The sequence below is a fragment of the Notolepis coatsorum genome, assembly GCF_963971535.1.
Source record: "Notolepis coatsorum genome assembly, chromosome: 3".
Lineage (NCBI taxonomy): Eukaryota > Metazoa > Chordata > Actinopteri > Aulopiformes > Paralepididae > Notolepis > Notolepis coatsorum.
Window position 1 is genome coordinate 9765393 of NC_140167.1, and position 20547 is coordinate 9785939.

Genomic DNA, 20547 nt, shown 5'->3' on the forward strand with positions numbered 1-20547 from the left:
ACTTTGCACATCATCTCACACATTATTATCCCAAGGCTCTAAATGTTTTGCACACATGCATCTAGTTTGACAGTCATTGAGTTAATTAGTTTGAATATCTCCTCCCGTGATGTCATCAGAGGACACTGAATCCTTCCTTGTGTTGTGTTAATTACAGCTCAATGAAATGAACAAATTTAGATAAGGATTGCTATTCTTTAACTTACCCGTACTGGAAACTATTATGCACTTTGCTACTAAGTAATCTACTGTGCCTATATTACTAACTACTATGCTAATATGTCTATACTACTACCTACTAGGGATGTCCCGATCCGATCACGTGATCGGGATCGGCGCCGATCACGTGCTTTTCAGAGGATCGGGATCTGAAAAAAAATTAAATAAAAATCGGCAGTAAAAAAAGATTTTTTTTTTTTTATTCAACAAACATGACCATGTTCACGTCTTAAACTCATACGGAGGCCTTAGTTTTGGTTTTAAATTACATATAATATATCATTAATGTATTTATTGTCACACAGAGCAGAATAATTGTCCACAACAAACACATTCCCTTTAACACTTTGGCTGCCATGGGTTAAATTCATTATCAACCGTAGGTTGCCAGCTCTATTTGTCTATAGAGAAAGTCCCCTTCTTTGCAGGGCTATAACTTTTTAAATTCTATTGCTACATTGCCATTATTAGGGCCCATTCAAAGTCCTATATGTATTGTTCATTGTGTAGCAACGTTAAACTTTTTCATTCACATATTCATAGTAAAGTATGGTCTAATGTATAAGTATGTTTTCATCTCTTTCTGCAGCTTTCTCCAGAACGTGATCTATAGCCCCAAATACATTATATTGATGATGCAATACAGTTTTATGGCAATCAGCGCGATATAAAAAATTCCAACTAGACGTACTTCTAGAAGTTACTACACGTCATCTGATGTTGACCGGATGGGCTAGGGGGCGTTTATAATTCCGTGGGCAGCGTTATACCAATCATCTAATGTGGGTCAAATGTTGATAATAGCAGTTAGTATCGAAGACGGTAACTTTACACGCTAAAACTCACCCCAGTCTCCGCGCGCCGTTGGGCGATCATCGTAGAGTAGACATTTTATCATTATGGGATGTAGATTTACCCGGTCCATCTCCAGCTTGTATAATGGTATATACGTCCAAATCATGTTGTTTATCGAGTTATTGGCAATCGATCGCTGTGTATTGTGACGAGCTAGAATGCCGGGACCTATAGCGAGTGCCCGGAAGTAATACGGCCGCCCAGCACAACCTCTATGGCACTTTCTGTTAAGCGATTGCGCCGATCGGCCACCAGATGGCGCTCCTGAACCACCAGAGAGCTCAGTGGGTCCTCCTGGTGGATCTCAGGCCAGCGGAGGGGACATATGAATCCGATCCCAGATTTTTGAAATATTGATATTAAAGACGCTGTAAAGCGTCTTCGGCAACTTGAGCATGGCCGGGAATGACGTGTTTAAGCGTTTCCCGGCACCCAAAGTGTTAATTTACACCGTTGCAACAAACACATTCCCTTTAATTTAGACCGGCTACACGCTCACATAACAACAACAGTACAACACGTCGCTCCCGAAACACTGTTATCCACTCACTTGAGCAGCTAGAGGTTTGGAAGTTGGAACTAAGCATTTTAAAATAGAAAGTCAAGTCAGTCCAACAGCAATTGCAATGTTTGCAAGGACGACATTCCGTGTGGAGGAACAACTCATGAAGCAGCAGGCTGGAGCCTGGAGGCGGACTTTTCAGACTAACTTTTCACCTGGATAACGTCATTTATTTGCTGTGACTTAAGGATTATCGTCGGCGTTTCAGACCGTAAGTCGAACACTGAATGTTAACTAATTGCAAACATATATTGAAACTTTTAATATTTCTCATGAAGCACATTTCTCAGGGTGAATGTAACGAGCCGCCGCGCTCGCGCCCCTCCAGGGACTATAGCCAACAGAGGGACTTGTCTTGCTCCGCCAGTTTCTGACAAAAATGCGGCAAAATTGATTACTAATGTGAAGGATCGGATCGGGAACGATCGGAATCGGTAGATATTTAAAATCACATGATCGGAATCGGATCGGGAGCAAAAAAAGGCGATCGGGACATCCCTACTACCTACTATGATTATGTCTAGTCCATACTACTACCTACTATGCTAATATGTCTATACTACTACCTACTATGCTAATATGGCTATACTACTACATACTATGCTAATATGTCCATACTACTACCTACTATGCTAATATGGCTATACTACTACCTACTATGCTAATATGTCTATACTACTACCTACTATGCTAATATGGCTATACTACTACCTACTATGCTAATATGTCTATACTACTACCTACTATGCTAATATGTCTATATTACTACCTACTATGCTAATATGTCTATATTACTACCTACTATGCTAATATGTCTATACTACTACCTACTATGCTAATATGTCCATACTACTACCTACTATGCTAATATGTCTATACTACTACCTACTATGCTAATATGTCTATACTACTACCTACTATGCTAATATGTCTATACTACTACCTACTATGCTAATATGTCCATACTACTACCTACTATGCTAATATGTCCATACTACTACCTACTATGCTAATATGTCTATACTACTACCTACTATGCTAATATGTCTATACTACTACCTACTATACTACTACCTACTATGCTAATATGTCTATACTACTACCTACTATGCTAATATGTCTATACTACTACCTACTATGCTAATATGTCCATACTACTACCTACTATGCTAATATGTCTATACTACTACCTACTATGCTAATATGTCTATACTACTACCTACTATGCTAATATGTCTATACTACTACCTACTATGCTAATATGCACTCAAGACTGTAGCACTCAAGTTTGACACTGTTTGACAAACAATCTTACTGACCCTTAGCTGCCAGAGTTGTATCCTTCCTGCTGACTTGTTGTACAGAACTCGTAAGTCGCTTTGGATAAAAGCATTCAGCTAAACGACTAAATGTAAAATGTGAATGTATTGTAAAAAGAGACGTTACTTGTCAGCCATGGAGAGCTTGTGGGCCGGCTGCTTGTAGCTGGTGGTCAGCTCGTTGTGGAGACGAGACACCAGGTCGTCGTCGATGGAGCACTGGATGGCTCTCTGGACGACGTCTAGCCACCAGGGGGAGCGCAGGTTGACCTGAGAGAAACCAGACCAGAGCAGCTACTGTCAAACGATCACCGGCTTATACAGATAAATAAAGTTGTATCCATGTATCACGTTTCAACAATAAATTAAGCAGGTAGAAGGTTTGGGCTCACTAGTAACCGATTTCACATTTATTTTGAAAAATGTTGTATGCTCTTTAACACATCCCACGCCGGAAACGGCTTACAACGTGTTTCAAGTTCATGCGAATTCTGCCAATCCACGGCGTACAACGTTATTGAGATCATATTTCATTTTTTCGCCATGTTATTCATAATTCCCTCACGGAGCCTCGTCTGATGCAGTGGGAGCATGCACAACTCTGCAACGCTTCAATACTGCCCCCTGGTGGATGATCGGCGAGTTGCCAAACCGGAAATGGACGAGTCGATCTCGGTGCGTCTTGGAAATGCGTCCGGCACTCGCATATTGTTGCGGGACTATATACACACGTCCGTGTGTAGCGATCGCTGCCATAACACAATAATCGATACGATTTGGCCGTTGTTTATGATTATACAAACCGGAAATGGATTTAGGAGATCGCGTCAAATAAGTGGAATCTTTTTCCTCCAGTCTCATCGTCGAACGGTAACGTCATTTTCAGCGCGTTTGTTTATTATTATCCATGCAAACTGCTCTGCTCAATATATCACCCATACTACATAAAGCATTTACTGACGATCACGGAATTATAAACGACCCCCCCCCCCCGTTCATCCGCACATGATCAGTCATAACGTTTAGGATCATGTACAGTTGAAATTTTTAATATAGCGTGTATCGCCAACAAACGACATTTGATAATCTATATATGCGTTTATGCCTATATCTCACGTTCTAGGAATTACTGCAGAAAATGATAAAAACATATTTATATTCTAGACGGTATTTTCGTATGAATCTATCAATGAAAAAGTTAAACGTTCCTACATCCTGAACGATAGATAATCGATGTTGAATGGGCCATAGTAATGTCAATTTAGCAATACAATTTAAAAAGTTATAGCCCTGCAAAGAAGGTGAACATCTCCATAGGCTTACAGTGCTGGCAGAGAGTGGTATAAGATGCTCAAATTACGTGGCAGGGAATGTGTTAAAAAGACAATGCGTCTTTACATTTTATTTATTTATTAATTAATCAAGTTCTGGCCGGTGGTCTCAGTTCTGTGGACGCTCCAGAACTTTGATTAATTAAAGGGGCGCTTCACCAAAAAAACTATGCTGATTTATTTTGCACATAATCTCACACACATCCAAAAGCCCTAAGCAGTTTTGCACACGTTCATTTAGTTTGACAGTTATTGAGAGTATGAATTATGTTTGAATATGGCCACCAGTGATGTCATTGGGGACATCGAATGCTTGTGTTAATTACAGCTCAATGAAATGACAAGGCAGCAGTCCCTAAAAGACAAGGTATTGCTATTATTCCATCTACATCACTTCATCGAGTTGTAATGAACACAACACAAGGATTCAATGTCCCCCGATGACATCACTGATGGCCATATTCAAACTAATTTACTCTCAATAAACTATAAATGAATGTTAGTGTGAGATTTTGTGCAAAATAAAACAGCATTGTTTTTAATAAAAAATACATTTTAAAATACATTTTAAAAAGACACAAGGTGTTCAAGTGCTGTACGGTGTGACAAACATCTCCAGTCAACAACATCGTCAACAACACCATCAACAACACCGTCAACAACACTGTCAACAATGCCGTCAACAACACCATCAACAACACCGTCAACAACACCGTCAACAACACTGTCAACAACACCGCCAACAACACTGTCAAGTTTGTCAACAACACCGTCAACAACAGTCAACAACACCGTCAAAAACTGTCAAAAACACCATCAACAACACTTCCTGTTTCAACAGCACAGACTACACAGGTGAAGAAGGTGACGTCTTCATTGCAAAGATCAATACCATGGCTTCACAAATAACACAGTAAAGATGTTTCGAGGAGGATCTTACTTTGCGCTTCAGGTCTCTGATGTTCTGCAGCACAGGCTGCAGGGCCTGGTGGGCGTCAGACACCTCAGAGTCGTACTTGGTCATGTAGTGCTGTCTCAGCTGCTCTGCCTGACAGGAGAGGAGAGGAGAGGAGAGGAGAGGAGAGGAGAGGAGAGAAGAGAAGAGAAGAGAAGAGAAGAGAAGAGAAGAGAAGAGAAGAGAAGAGAAGAGAAGAGAAGAGAAGAGAAGAGAAGAGAAGAGAAGAGAAGAGAAGAGAAGAGAAGAGAAGAGAAGAGAAGAGAAGAGAAGAGAAGAGAAGAGAAGAGAAGAGAAGAGAGGAGAGGAGAGGAGAGGAGAGGAGAGGAGAGGAGAGGAGAGGAGAGGAGAGGAGAGGAGAGGAGAGGAGAGGAGAGGAGAGGAGATGAGATGAGATGAGATGAGATGAGATGAGATGAGAAAGGAGAAGAGAAGAGGAGAGGAGAGGAGAGGAGAGGAGAGGAGAGGAGAGGAGAGGAGAGGAGAGGAGAGGAGAGGAGAGGGGAGGAGAGGAGAGGAGAGGAGAGGAGAGGAGAGGAGAGGAGAGGAGAGGAGAGGAGAGGAGAGGAGAGGAGAGGAGATAAGAAAAGATAAGATATTCCTTTATTGATCTCCTTTGGGAAATTCGGGCGCCATAGCAGCATGGGGGAGGGGAGGTACAGGTATGGATGGGCAGGGTAATAGTAGGAAGACATAAATATCGGCAATCAAATTTGATCTGAATATAAAAATATGAGAAAAAATAAACAGTGTAAACAATTATAATTAACTCGGAATATGGAAATATGAGAAAAATAAACAGTGTAAACAAAGGTGCAGATGAGGGTGTTGTATTATTGGTTATATTATAAGTTACAATAAATATAGGCAATAATCGAGATCACATTTTTATTAATAAAAAAATATATATATAATTATATATAATATAACGTTTTGAATAAACTTGATTCACGCCGACTCACCTCGTCACTCAGCCGGTCATCTCTGAGGGTGGGAGGTATCCCAGGGTGCTTTGCACTCAGCAGTTCCATCAGATTGTGGGTGGCGTGTAGCCTCTGTTTTAAGAAAGACAGTGACCACGGTTACACGGCGCGACTGTGGCTCAGGAGGTAGAGCGCTCGTCTGGTAATCAGAAGGTTCCCGGCTCGATTCTGGCTCCTCCCGGCAGCATCTCAAAGCGTCCTTGAGCAAGACACTCAACCCCTAACTGCTCCCGATGAGCAGGTTCGCGAATGTGTGAGCAAATGGGTGAATGTGAGGCATAAAGCACCTTGGATAAAATGCAGTCCTGGCGATTTTCGATTAGTAGTCAAATAGTTCCCAGTGACTATCAAAGAGTTCCCAATGACTATCGAATAGTTCCCAGTGACTATCGAATAGTTCCCAGTGACTATCGAACAGCAATGTTGTGAGTCTTGCCCATCCCTAGCAAGAAGTATGAAACATGTTTAACTAATTCCGGGCCAACCACGCGATTAGTCGGGTTAACTCGCCATGCGTTCCGTGCCAATCACGAGTATACTCTGGTTTTAATCGTTATTTCTTTTATTAGCAATATCCATTCATTTTTCATCCATCCAACCTGACGTTATCATTGGGAATGGGTCTGAGCTCGCAAAGGGCAAATACCGCCACCTATCATCTCCCGGATGGTATTGCACATAATTGGATTGGATTTGGTGGGCATGTGCATCAGAAAAAAAAACTCCGGTCCGGGGTTTCCCTTCTCGGGCAAGCAGTATCGTGTTACCACATTCACTGGCGAGGCTGGGAGCAGGGTCGATTATGTGTTTTGGACTATAACGTTGGATCAATAAACACGATCAATATTTGGAATGGCGATCAGGAATTGGATTAATCTTTTTGCAGAACATCTGATGTGAGGTAAGGACTCTATTTTAACAGTATTGGGTTAATCAGATGTTTTTTTCTCCGCCATCGGAGCGTGTGTGTGTATGTGTGTGCGTGACGTTAGCGCTGACCAAGTCATGGATAATCGATTTTTCAGCCCGCTTCTTTAGCGTGCATAAGGACACATATACTATCGATAATCTAGCGTTTATTTGAAAACAATTCATAAATCAGCCGAAAAATGACAACGTGTTTTGTGTATTCCACTAAAGAGCTATTATCACGGATTTCTCTGGAATTACTAGAAATCTCCAAAACTATACTCGTATTCGAGACGGTATAAAACGGAAATGTACCAATGAAAACCAATCCGTTTCGTACATGTTGACTGCAAGCAAGTCATTGATAAGCGATAGCTGTATTAGACCCATAGCCATAATTTAAGATATAGTTTCAGCGTTAGCAAATGTCCCCGTTCTCCCATTGACTAAAGCGCGGGCACGGAACGGCCTAATTTGGTCATATGGGCGTGGCTCTGAATTTAAGGAGCGATGTGTCAAAGTACTGTACTGGGACCGACAGTCCATTGCCTTTCGTGCTCCGAGCGTATGTCACATGTTGTATTGACACTGATATGCTAGTGGCTCGGGAGGTAGAGCAGTCGTCTGGTAATCCGGAGGTTCCCGGTTCGATTCCCGCTCCTCCCGGGCAGCATGTCGAAGTGTCCTTGAGCGAAGACACTTAACCCCTAATTGCTCTCGATGAGCAGGTTGGGGCACCTTACATGGTCGCCTCCGCCGTCGGTGTGTGAATGTGTGAGTGAATGGGTCAAAATTGTAAAGCAGCTTTGGATAAAAGCGCTATATAAATGCAGCCATTTACCATTTAGTAGGCAAACAAGCTAGGTCTGTGCGGACAGAGATTTTGTGTGGTGTGCGGACGTGCCTATGCAGACATCTGCCGAGGTGCAGCTATAGTCTCTCAGTCCAGCTCAGTCCGCAGCTCAACTAAGAAAGGGCCGTTACTCGTCTATATGTTAATCCGAGACGAACGGGAGACACATGAATGGGGACGCGTCTGCGTACCTGTAAGGAGTCCGAGTGTGTATGTGTGTGTGTGTGTGTGTGTTTGTGTGTATTATTCGCGCACCGCATAACTCCGGGAATCCGAGGAGGCCTGACGCATTTATTGGTAAGGGTAGGTGCGGAAAAGTGACCATATCTCAGCGTAGGAAGCTCTGATCGACTCGCGCTTGGTTTTAAATTGTTCGGGAGACTCGTGTACATAAAGACCCGATTATGATCATGTCTCTAAAAAACAACGACAGCCCGAGCTGTGAGTGAATTACGCAAAGGGGAGCAACGACGAACGGGAGACGCGGGGTCTGCGTACCTGTAAGGAGTCCGTCTTCAGCCTGCCTCTGTGCTCCTCCGACGAGCGGAGCACCTCCCGGTACATCTCCACCGCTCCCAGGAACTCATCTACGAGGGGCGTCAAAAGGCAGAAACATCGTTAGCGACGCTCCCCGAGACACAGCCGCGTAGCATGCAGTGTTAATGAGTACGGAAGCAAGCATCCGGGGTGCCGAGAGAACACTGTCGAGTTGTGTGTTTATATGTGTATGTCTGTCTGTGTGTGTGTTTCTGTGTATGTGTATGTGTTTGTGCGTGCGTCTGTGTGTTAAGGCTGTCCCTGAAGCCTGTTTTTGGGATTCGAACTTCGTCAGGGTTTTTCCGAACGAACGTTCGAACCTTCGTTTTTAATTTAAAAAAATTTAAAATAAAAAAAAATCCTTTTTTTTCTCAAACTAAATCCTCAATTTGAATAGTGATTAATCTGATTAAATTAGTCTCTTTTTTATTAAATCAACTTTCTTTAATGAATATAACTCAGCAGTTTTTTTTAATACTATAATATTAGTGTAGCCTAATCTGTATCTGCAACTGTGAAGAAAACCCCCATTGGTTTAAACAGAATGAATAGACACATAAAAAAATATATAAAAAAAAAAGAAGAAATTATTTAAAAAAAAGTATTCAAATTTTTATTTAGAATTTGAATGCCAACGTAACGAACGAACGTTCGAACATTCGGGCTCAGCCTTACTGTGTGTGTATGTGTGTGTGCGTGCATGCGTGTGTATGTACGTGCGTGTGTGCATGTGCGACCGCCCTCCTCTCGCCGCTCACTCCGGGCTGGTTTCCCGTGGGAAAGAGAGAGACCTCAGAGCGCCGGCAGAGAGAGGAGCGCTGGACGCAGCAGCAGCAGCAGCAGCAGCTCTGCACCTCTGATGATGTGGATCCCGGCCAGGCCGTTGAGGGCGCACACCAGCTGCCTGTGAGCCTCCTCACACTCCACTCTGCATTTCTTCTGCAAGGACTTCAGGAGCTCCTCCATCGTCATGGCACTGCCGGGGAGGGAGAGGGAGAGAGGGAGAGAGAGGGAGAGACGGAGAGAGAGAGAGACAGAGAGAGAGAGAGAGAGAGGGGGAGAGTGAGAGAGACGGACCCACTTAAGCAGCCCCTTTGGTTGAAACGTACACGGGAAGGGGGTCATGTTTAGGTAGAACACTATGCGCGCTGTGCGTTAAGCGCCCGCGGGTCATTGTGGTGCAGCGTCACTAATCCTGTCTAATGCTCTGTGTTCAAACTAGGCCTGGTCGTTAATTAGCCGACACAGCTGCCTTCAGAAACAAACAAGCTCCTTTCTTTTATTCTACAGGCACCTTAACTCTTACAGACCCACCCACCATAGACCCAATTTGGTCTTTTTCCTTTTCTTTTTTTTCAGGGGGGAGGGGGGGGACATCTATTATACATTTTACATAGTGAGGTAAAAACATTTTGAAATGGTGTCACTACAGTGAAATGGCTACAATGGGGACTAACATCATCGACAGTTTAGCTCCTTGGATCCACATGAGCCCCAGTCATCACACACATAATAAACCTCTCTATAAAACAGGGACACGTACCCAAAGACTTCAAAATTGCGAGAGTGACCCCCCCTGCACAAAAAGGGCAGCAAATTGGACCCAGGCAACTACCGCCCTGTTTCTATTCTTACCTCCATCTCGAAAGTCATGGAGAAAATAGTTTACGAACAGGTCGAAAAGTACGTTGCGGAAAAAAATCGAATCTACGAATTCCAATCTGGCTTCAGAACATCCCACTCCACTGACACATGCCTTCTCTATTTGAACGACCACATCAAACAAGAGGTGGACGCGGGCAAATACTGCGGCATGGTCATGCTGGACCTACAAAAGGCCTTCGACACTGTCAATCACTCCATTCTGATTGACAAGCTAAAGGCAATTGGTTTTGATAGTCTTATCAGTGAGCTGGATGCAATCCAGGGGAGAGAACAGATGGTGGAGGTAAACGGTACCCTATCCCCCCCCCCCCTCCCAGTGAGCTGTGGTGTTCCACAAGGAAGCATACTAGGACCGTTACTGTTCCTAATTTATGCAAATGACATGTCGTCAGCTTGTGACTGCAACTTGTTCCTGTTCGCGGACGACTCAGCCCTGCTGGTCTCTGACAGGGACAAGTTACAGGTTGAAAAAGCCCTCAGCTCGGAACTAGGCAGAATCTGCATATGGCTCGCTGATAACAAACTATCATTACACCTGGGTAAAACAGAGTCCATTCTCTTCGGTTCAAATAACAAACTCAGCAAGACCGACGGCTTCTTAGTTACAGTGGGTGACAACATTGTCACAAGGAAAGATGAAATTACCTACCTGGGTTCCATCCTAGAGGCAAATCTTTCCTGTGACAAAATGGCATCCAATGTAATAAAAAAAAGTCAACCAACAAAACTAGATTCTTGTACCGGATCTCCTCTCTGGTAAACAAGAATACCCTGAAGACTCTGGCAGGAGCACTCATTCAGGGGTACTACGACTATGCTTGCACCTCATGGTACCAAAGCACCTCAAAGGCGCTAAAAACAAAATTACAAACATCTCAAAACAAGCTAGTCAGACTACTGCTTGACCTTACTCCTAGAACCCACCTCACCCCAGCCAACTTTGACAACCTAGGATGGCTTTAGAGTAGACGACAGAGTACAGCAACTTGCAATGGGCCTGGTCTACAAGACTACACTACACCACTAAGGTACCCATGTACATGTCAAAATACTTCCCAAAGGTCAGTGAATACCACGACCACAACACCAGAGGGAGCTCCACAAATCATGTTAAACCCAGATTCTGCTCAAACAAGGGACTAAACACGTTTCTTAACTATGCAACAACAATGTGGAACGCCCTACCCACAGCTGTAAAGGAATGTGAATCACTACCCTACCCACCTTCAAAACCTCTCTAAAAGAGCACCTACGAAACTGCAATCCGAAACTGGCCCCTTTAAATGTCCAAACCCAACCCCCTCCAATGTACAGTTTCCCCCCACCCCACCTTTTTTTGGGAATAGGTGAAAATAACACATTTGCACCGCATGCAAAAAGCTGCATGGTTTTTACCCAAAACTGCATGGGATTAGGAACTCCCCCCTGACCACCTGGGCGTGGCAGCCGGCCTCAGAGGGTTAATGAAAGGTATCAGTGCCCTGGGGACCACCAGGCTTGTATATATATATATCTACCAGGGCTGTCACTTTAACAAAAAATCTAATTTGAAATTCGTTGCAGAATTGTAGACAAGTTTGAATTCGAATTTCAGTGTAAACAAATTTAAGAAAGAATAAAAAAAAAATTTAGTCTAAGCTTATTTTCAAAAGTTGGCAACTTTTTTTTACCATGGTATTCATTATTTTCAGCACAGTCTCACCTATATGACCTGACCAAATAGTTTCTTTTTCTCTTTATTTTAATAATTTTTTAAATTATTATTAAAAAAATATTTCAAATTCGAATTTCTCCCTTCAAGTTCGAATCTCTTGTTTTTATGTAAATACGAAATTAAATTCGAAATTCGAAAGATAATGCGACAGCCCCAATATCCACCTCTTCTGCAGAGGCAGGAACTCCCCCCTGACGGCCTGGGGGTGGCAGCAGGCCTGCCGCAGCCTCAGCAGCGGGTACAGGATGTTGTGGACCGTGCGGCGGTCCAGGCTCCCCAGCTTCAGGCTCCAGTCGGAGATCTTCCGGAGCTTGTGCAGGGCGTCCCGGGAGCAGACCTCGTGCTGCCGGTGGTAGAAGTGACCCTCCACGGGCGAGAAGCGGAGCCAGTGGACCTCCTCGGTCTGAGGGGGGATCTGGATCTGGGGGAGAAGAGATCGTCAAGAGGAGCGGAGCCAGTGGATTGTTATGTAGATGTAGATTGTTATGTAGATTGTTATGTAGATGTATATTGTTATGTAGATGTAGATTGTTATGTAGATTGTTATGTAGATGTATATTGTTATGTAGATGTAGATTGTTATGTAGATTGTTATGTAGATGTATATTGTTATGTAGATTGTTATGTAGATGTATATTGTTATGTAGATGTACATGTTATGTAGATTGTTATGTAGATGTATATTGTTATGTAGATTATGTAGATGTATATTGTTATGTAGATTGTTATGTAGATGTAGATTGTTATGTAGATGTATATGTTATGTAGATTGTTATGTAGATGTATATTGTTATGTATATTGTTATGTAGATGTATATTGTTATGTATATTGTTATGTAGATGTATATTGTTATGTAGATGTATATGTTATGTAGATTGTTATGTAGATGTAGATTGTTATGTAGATGTATATTGTTATGTATATTGTTATGTAGATGTAGTTGTTATGTAGATAGATTGTTATGTAGATGTAGATTGTTATGTAGATGTATATTGTTATGTATATTGTTATGTAGATGTAGTTGTTATGTAGATAGATTGTTATGTAGATGTAGATTGTTATGTAGATTGTTATGTAGATGTAGTTGTTATGTAGATAGATTGTTATGTAGATGTAGATTGTTATGTAGATTGTTATGTAGATGTTGATTGTTATGTAGATGATGATACCTTCAAATGATAGCGTCAAGTTATTTTTTTCTTTCTTTCTATAATATAATTCCATAGTTCCATAATTCACACAGAACAATTAACATCAAACCTACCTGATCGATGACGTCTTTTTTAGCCGAGCGCCACAGTATGTGGCCGATCAGGCTGTAGAGAGGCTCCGTGTTTCCACGGCGATAGGGGCGATAGAGCAGCTGGTCCCACCAGTGCTTCACCCAGTAGGGGTCGACGCCCAGGAAGAGCACCAGGCCGTACAGATCTGACCCAGACAGACACGGCACTTTAGATCAACCCATTCAGAAACACACATCTGGACAATATCATAAAACTTCACACATCTCACAAATATATATAACCAACAGAACTAGGGATGCTCGATATTGGCTTTTTTACCGATACCGATATACCGATATTGTCCAACTCTTAATTTCTTATACCGATATCAACCGATACCGATATATGCAGGGTTTCCCCCCCAAAAAACTGAATAATTTCAGGTAATTAACATTACATATCTCTTGTTGTGGAATTAACAATTGTTAATTGTTTAATTGTTAACAATTAAATTGTACTTTTGACAATAAATAAAATCAGAATTTGTTCTTACTTGCTTGCCTGGGTAAATAAAAGTTATAGAAATGTAAAAAAAAAATAAAAATAAAAAAAAGAATTTGAAAACCGATACCGATATTTTCCGATATCACATTTTAATGCCAATATCGGCCGATAATATCGGACATCCCTAAACAGAACACATTATATTCAAAATAAGATAAGACATTCCTTTATTGATCCCCTTGGGAAAATTCAGGATATTCTATATTGTAAAAAAAAAAAAAGGGGGGGGGGGGTACTCTCAAGTGCTGGGAAATCCGTAGGCTCATGTGTGTGTCTGTCTCTGTCTGTCTGTCTGTCTGTCTGTCTGTCTGTCTGTCTGTCTGTCTGTCTGTCTGTCTGTCTGTCTGTCTGTCTGTCTGTCTGTCTGTCTGTCTGTCTGTCTGTCTGTCTGTCTGTCTGTCTGTCTGTCTGTCTGTGTGTGTGTTGCTCTGAACTAAGATGTTGATGCTTTCAACACCTGGAATGTCCTCCGACTGACTCTGAAGCTGAAGGTTCTTCCTTCTTTTGCTGCATATAAAAGTAGGATCTCCGACCGCAAGCTTTCAGTAATCTCATACATGTATGAAATTGCTGATAAACTGCATCTTGTTTTGTAATCTCCTCGTCGCTGTAAATGAGGGTAACCTCACTGTCTTACGAGTTGAAATAAAGGTTTGAAATCAAATTAAAAGTGTGTGTGTGTGTGTGTGTGTGTGTGTGTGTGTGTGTGTGTGTGTGTGTGTGTGTGTGTGTGTGTGTGTGTGTGTGTGAGTCAGTGAGTGTGTGAGTCAGTGAGTGTGTGAGTGTGTACCCACGCATAGACCATCCCTTTGGAAGAGACATTTTAATCCCTTTAATCAGGAGTTTCCTCAACTTCATTAGGAGGCTTTGATGATTGTTCAAAAGATCCAAAGAGAGGCTAATTAGTCTGATGTCAGAAGCGTCTCTCCGGCAGCGTAGCGTTGCTTTGTGCAGGAGGTGATCTTCACGCAGGGCTGCACCGAATGTCATTTTCTTTTACGTTCAAAGCTTCTATTGAAGTTTTCGAATGAAGCTTCGAATGTCTGTCGTCATATTTGATGACTTAATTATTAAAAAAATAAATATCCTCAAACAAAATCCTCGATTTGGATAAAGTGATTAAATTTGGGTTTTTTTATTATTAAATCAACTTTATTTAATGAATATAACTCGTCAGTTTCGTCAACATGAATAATCCAATAAGGGCACGGTTGGTATGAAAGTGATGGTGACGTCTTGATGGAGCGCCAAGCGGATGCAGATAGGCTACAATGCATCATTTATGATAAATATAAAAAATTTACGATGAGTCATATACTATAATACTATAATATTAGTGTAGCCTAATCTTTATCTGCAACTGTGAAGAAAAAACCCATTGGTTTAAACCGAATGAATAGACACATAAAAAACTATAAAAAAAAAATGTTTTGTTTATAATAATTATTTTATTTAATTTTTTTATGTTGATTTAGAATTCTAATGTCAACGTTATGAATGAAGCTTCGAAGCTTCGAACTATTCGCTACAGCCCTAATGTTATGTGTCATGTGATGGTAGAGGACACTCACTCACTCACTCACTCACTCACTCACTCACTCACTCACTCACTCACTCACTCCATGCAGGAGGTGATCTTCATGTTATGCGTCATGTGGTGGTAGAGGACACTCACCCTCCAGGCCCCTCTGGACGGGGGTCCCGCTCACGCACCAGCGGTTGACGGAGGCCAGACGTAGAGCCATCTCTGCAGCCTGGGAGGGAAAGAGACACAGTGTCCCTTCCATCATTTAATAGGTAGGGTGTCCCTTCCATCATTTAATAGGTAGGGTGTCCCTTCCATCATTTAATATGTAGGGTGTGTCCCTATCTATCTCTAGGTCGTCCTCGGACGGGCCCTCCATCGGTGCTTCCAGTCATCCCGATCCTCCATGCATCTGGCTAGCTCGCCGGTGCATTCTGTTCCCGCATCTCTCCTGAGTACGTCGTCCACGTAGGTTAACGTGGGACGTCCTCGTGATCGATGCCCGTGTGTTGGTTCCCACAGCACAAGTTTGCTGGTTGGCAGCTCATGGTGTCTCTGGCAGTGACCTGTCAGCCTCATTCTCCTGACTGCCACTTTATCGCTCACCTTTAGCACCCCCCCATACAAGTTTGCATTAGTGACATGCTCATCCCCGTTGATGTTGAGCACCACACGCATCATTCTGGTGTAGCACCCATCCAAGGACTTCTGCAGGGTGGGCTTCAAGGTCCAGCATTCACTGCCATACAAAAGGACAGACTCAACTGTTGCGTGAAAGAAGTTGAGCTTGATTTGACGGGGGAGGTTGGATTTCCACACACTGGTCATGCCGTTCAGAGCCCTCCACGCAAGCGCCTTCCTCCCTTTAAGGTCCTGCTCGGACGAGTTGACCCACGAGCCCAGGTATTTGAAATCACCGACTTCCTTTAGAGCAGAGCCTCCTGTTGTCCTTAGAGGTGGATGATCCGGGAGGGATGTTATACATTATGACCTCGGTTTTCTTGGCATTTAGCCTAAGGCCAACCTTGGCGCACTCCGTCGCCACTCTGCACAGGAGTTCCTGTGCCTGCTCCACGTGGTCAGAGAGCAGGCTGATGTCGCCCGCGTAGTCAAGGTCTGTTAAGACTATGGCGGGGTGTCGTCTCGATCTCCTTGGGGTTATTGTGAGACCAAGTTCCTGCTCCCGTCCATTGATGGCCTTCCTGAGCACATAGTCGAGGACTATGACAAAAAGGAAGGGGGCAAGGGTGTCCCCTTGCATCACTCCAGCCAGTATGTCAAATTCTTCACTGTTGCCGTCTGGGGTTACCACCTTGGCCCTTGTACCCGTGTGCATGGTCCCTATGGCCCGGAGTAGTGTGTGTCCCTGCCATCATTTAATAACCTTTAATAACCTTTAACATTTAATAAGGTAAAGGGTGGAATTTAACTTGCTGAATTTAACGATGCAAGTGTGGTGCAAACCTGTGCCCAATCTATGCTATGCCCATGTTTATTTTTAAATAGCCAGTGTTTAGGTTCGTTATTAAAACGGGGATAGTGCACATGAATAAACATAGAAACTTAGATGCACCGTGTAAATGTGCCAGATTTAGACATACAGGCTCATTTGCATCTGTAGTCCTTGGGCAGGTTTAGTTAAAGTTTATTAGGATCTCCAATTAGTTACAGCATTGCAGTAGCTATTGTTCCTGGGGTCCACAACAAACGTACATTGTGACCTTGGCTTGTTGCAACCATGCAAACATTGACAAAGCATTACAAGTAGGGATGCCCGATATTGGCTTTTTTACCGATACACCGATATTGTCCAACTCTTAATTTCCGATACCGATATCAACCGATACCGATATATGCAGGGTCCCCCCCCCCCCCCCCCCCCCAAAAAACTGAATAATTTCAGGTAATTAACATTACATATCTCTTGTTGTGGAATTAACACAACATTATGCATACTTTTGACAATAAATAAGATCAGAATTTGTTCTTACTTGCTTGCCTGGGTAAATAAAGGTTATAGAAATGTAAAAAAATGTATTTAATTTTTTTTAAACAGATACCGATATTTTCCGATATCACATTTTAATGCCAATATCGGCCGATAATATCGGTAGGCCGATAATATCGGACATCCCTAATTACAAGGAAGCAGCATAAAGGAACATACAAGACACACGAGCACAGACAGCACCCTATGTATGAATACCTTTTGGGGAACCGCCTACAAAGAAATGGCATCACTGGCTTCCTTGCCCACTATTACAAAATGAGGGCCAACCTTTTTTAGGGCATTTCTGGACGGTGAGTAACAGGACATCAGGGAGCGAGAGAGGTGGGGGGGGGGGGGGGGGGGACATACCTCTTAGGTCTCAGGCCAAATTCAAACCTAAGAGCTAAGACATTGTGATTACATGGTATGCACCTTAGAATGGTGAGCCATCAGGATGCACCAAAATTAGGCACCTGATTTAAAAGAGAAAGATCTCCTGGGGAAATTCTCAGAAATCATATTTACTGTTTTTTGTGTGTGTCTGGCATCAGTTCCATATCCTTCCGATACACAGGGCTTTCCCCAGGATGTTCAAACAAGATGGCGCTGAGTCTCAACTAGGGGGTGGTCTGGAGGGGGGCTGTGCCGGTGTGCCCACCACCCACCATCAGGGAGGCAAATTCATTTGCAATAAAGAAATCCATTTGCTGTAATTTCTTGCAACTTATAAGTATAATTTCAAGCAAACAAAAGGTGTCATAGAAAATATCATCATGTCATTATAGATCTGTGTTGAAATATCATACATATTCGACTGTTCCTTTAAGGACTCCGGACTCCAGAGAGAGGATGACTTTTGACCTAATCTTTTAAGGTCGTTTAACATTCCAGTTAGGAACATTGTGAACATCACCGCCTAGCCAAGGTTGATTCTCCTAACTGGGCCATTTTATACTTTCAGTCATATCTGTTCTAATGTTACGTCTATTTCTGTGTATTAATGTACGTTCTGCCCAGACCTCTTGGTCACTTTGCTGGTCAGACTCTTATGTGCGAACATGAGGTCTCTGATTGTAAACTGAACTTTCATTTGTGGCCACAGATGAAATAAACGATGTTTTCTATTTTTAATAACGACTCAGAATGATTTATACAAACGGCTCATCTTTTGTCCTTTAACATTTTCCATAGCAAAGGTTAAGTTACAAATAAATGTTATATAATTTTTAAACACATGGTGGCGCTGGCGCGTTGTCATAGCCCTGGTACTAGTATCCGTGTAGCCCCCAGTATAACCGCCCCTCCTCCTCACCTTGGCGGTGGTCGACTCCACCATCTGAGCCTCGTCCAGGCAGATGCGCCACCACTCCACGGCCACCAGGGGGCTCGGCACCGCCATGTAGCGCTTCTGGTTGCGGAAGCGCCGGGCGTCCTTGCCGCTGCTGTGGGGGATGTCCACGTAGTTGAGCTCGGAGCGCAGCACGTCGTAGGTGGTGATGACCACGTCCTGCTGCGCCAGCGCGTGGGGCTGGATGAAGCCGTGCTTCTTCACGCCGTGGTAGACCTGGCAGAAGCAGCGCAGGAGCCCACAGCTCAGGGTGAACGACAGGTCCGACCTCACTCACCTCACCGCCGTATGACAAGCTTATAGGGTGGTCACTTTAACAAAAAATCTAATTCGATATTCGTTGCAGAATTGTAGACAAGTTCGAATTTCAATGTACAAAAAAAATATATATATATATAAAAGGTCTAAGCTATTTTCAACGTTTTGGCTACTTTTATTTTTACCATGGTATGTTTGGTTATTATTTTATTGTGTTTTGTTTGTTTTATCCGTTCGGTACGGATACGTGTACCTTTACACCCCTAGTTTCAAGTGCTATGCAGCTATTAGCATGTAACAAACACAATAATATACTGGACATCACAATAATTAGTGACACCCACCCACCCTCTTACCAGCACGTTAGTGACCCCACCCACCCACCCTCTTACCAGCACGTTAGTGACCCCACCCACCCTCTTACCAGCACGTTAGTGACCCCACCCACCCTCTTACCAGCACGTTAGTGACACCCCAACACCCACCCTCTTACCAGCACGTTAGTGACCCCACCCACCCTCTTACCAGCACGTTAGTGACACCCCAACACCCACCCTCTTACCAGCACGTTAGTGACCCCACCCACCCTCTTACCAGCACGTTAGTGACACCCCAACACCCACCCTCTTACCAGCACGTTAGTGACACCCCAACACCCACCCTCTTACCAGCACGTTAGTGACACCCCAACACCCACCCTCTTACCAGCACGTTAGTGACACCCCAACACCCACCCTCTTACCAGCACATTAGTGACACCCCAACACCCACCCTCTTACCAGCACGTTAGTGACACCCCAACACCCACCCTCTTACCAGCACGTTAGTGACACCCCAACACCCACCCTCTTACCAGCACGTTAGTGACACCCCAACACCCACCCTCTTACCAGCATGTTAGTGACACCCACCCCAACACCCACCCTCTTACCAGCACGTTAGTGACACCCCAACACCCACCCTCTTACCAGCACGTTAGTGACACCCCAACACCCACCCTCTTACCAGCACGTTAGTGACACCCCAACACCCACCCTCTTACCAGCACATTAGTGACACCCCAACACCCACCCTCTTACCAGCACGTTAGTGACACCCCAACACCCACCCTCTTACCAGCACATTAGTGACACCCCAACACCCACCCTCTTACCAGCATGTTAGTGACACCCCAACACCCACCCTCTTACCAGCACGTTAGTGACACCCCAACACCCACCCTCTTACCAGCACGTTAGTGACCCCACCCACCCACCCTCTTACCAGCACGTTAGTGACACCCCAACACCCACCCTCTTACCAGCACATTAGTGACACCCCAACACCCACCCTCTTACCAGCACGTTAGTGACCCCACCCACCCTTTTACCAGCATGTTAGTGACACCCCAACACCCACCCTCTTACCAGCACGTTAGTGACACCCCAACACCCACCCTCTTACCAGCACGTTAGTGACACCCCAACACCCACCCTCTTACCAGCACGTTAGTGACACCCCAACACCCACCCTCTTACCAGCACGTTAGTGACACCCCAACACCCACCCTCTTACCAGCACGTTAGTGACACCCCAACACCCACCCTCTTACCAGCACGTTAGTGACACCCCAACACCCACCCTCTTACCAGCACGTTAGTGACACCCCAACACCCACCCTCTTACCAGCACGTTAGTGACACCCACCCTCTTACCAGCACGTTAGTGACACCCCAACACCCACCCTCTTACCAGCA

General features: G+C 43.8%; 1 protein-coding gene across 2 annotated transcripts in view; it reads right to left on the minus strand.

Annotated features, from left to right (window-relative positions):
• shprh (SNF2 histone linker PHD RING helicase) overlaps window positions 1-20547 on the minus strand; it is a 53184-nt gene that overhangs the window by 18844 nt on the left and 13793 nt on the right. For both annotated transcript variants that reach the window (XM_084310030.1, XM_084310029.1), the window contains 9 exons: window positions 18518-18769; window positions 15366-15444; window positions 13168-13331; window positions 12067-12323; window positions 9378-9499; window positions 8485-8573; window positions 6204-6296; window positions 5227-5334; window positions 3083-3225 (listed from right to left, as the gene is read on the minus strand). In XM_084310030.1, coding sequence (XP_084166156.1) covers window positions 3083-3225; window positions 5227-5334; window positions 6204-6296; window positions 8485-8573; window positions 9378-9499; window positions 12067-12323; window positions 13168-13331; window positions 15366-15444; window positions 18518-18769 — 1307 coding nt within the window. The remainder of the gene's footprint in view (window positions 1-3082; window positions 3226-5226; window positions 5335-6203; window positions 6297-8484; window positions 8574-9377; window positions 9500-12066; window positions 12324-13167; window positions 13332-15365; window positions 15445-18517; window positions 18770-20547) is intronic.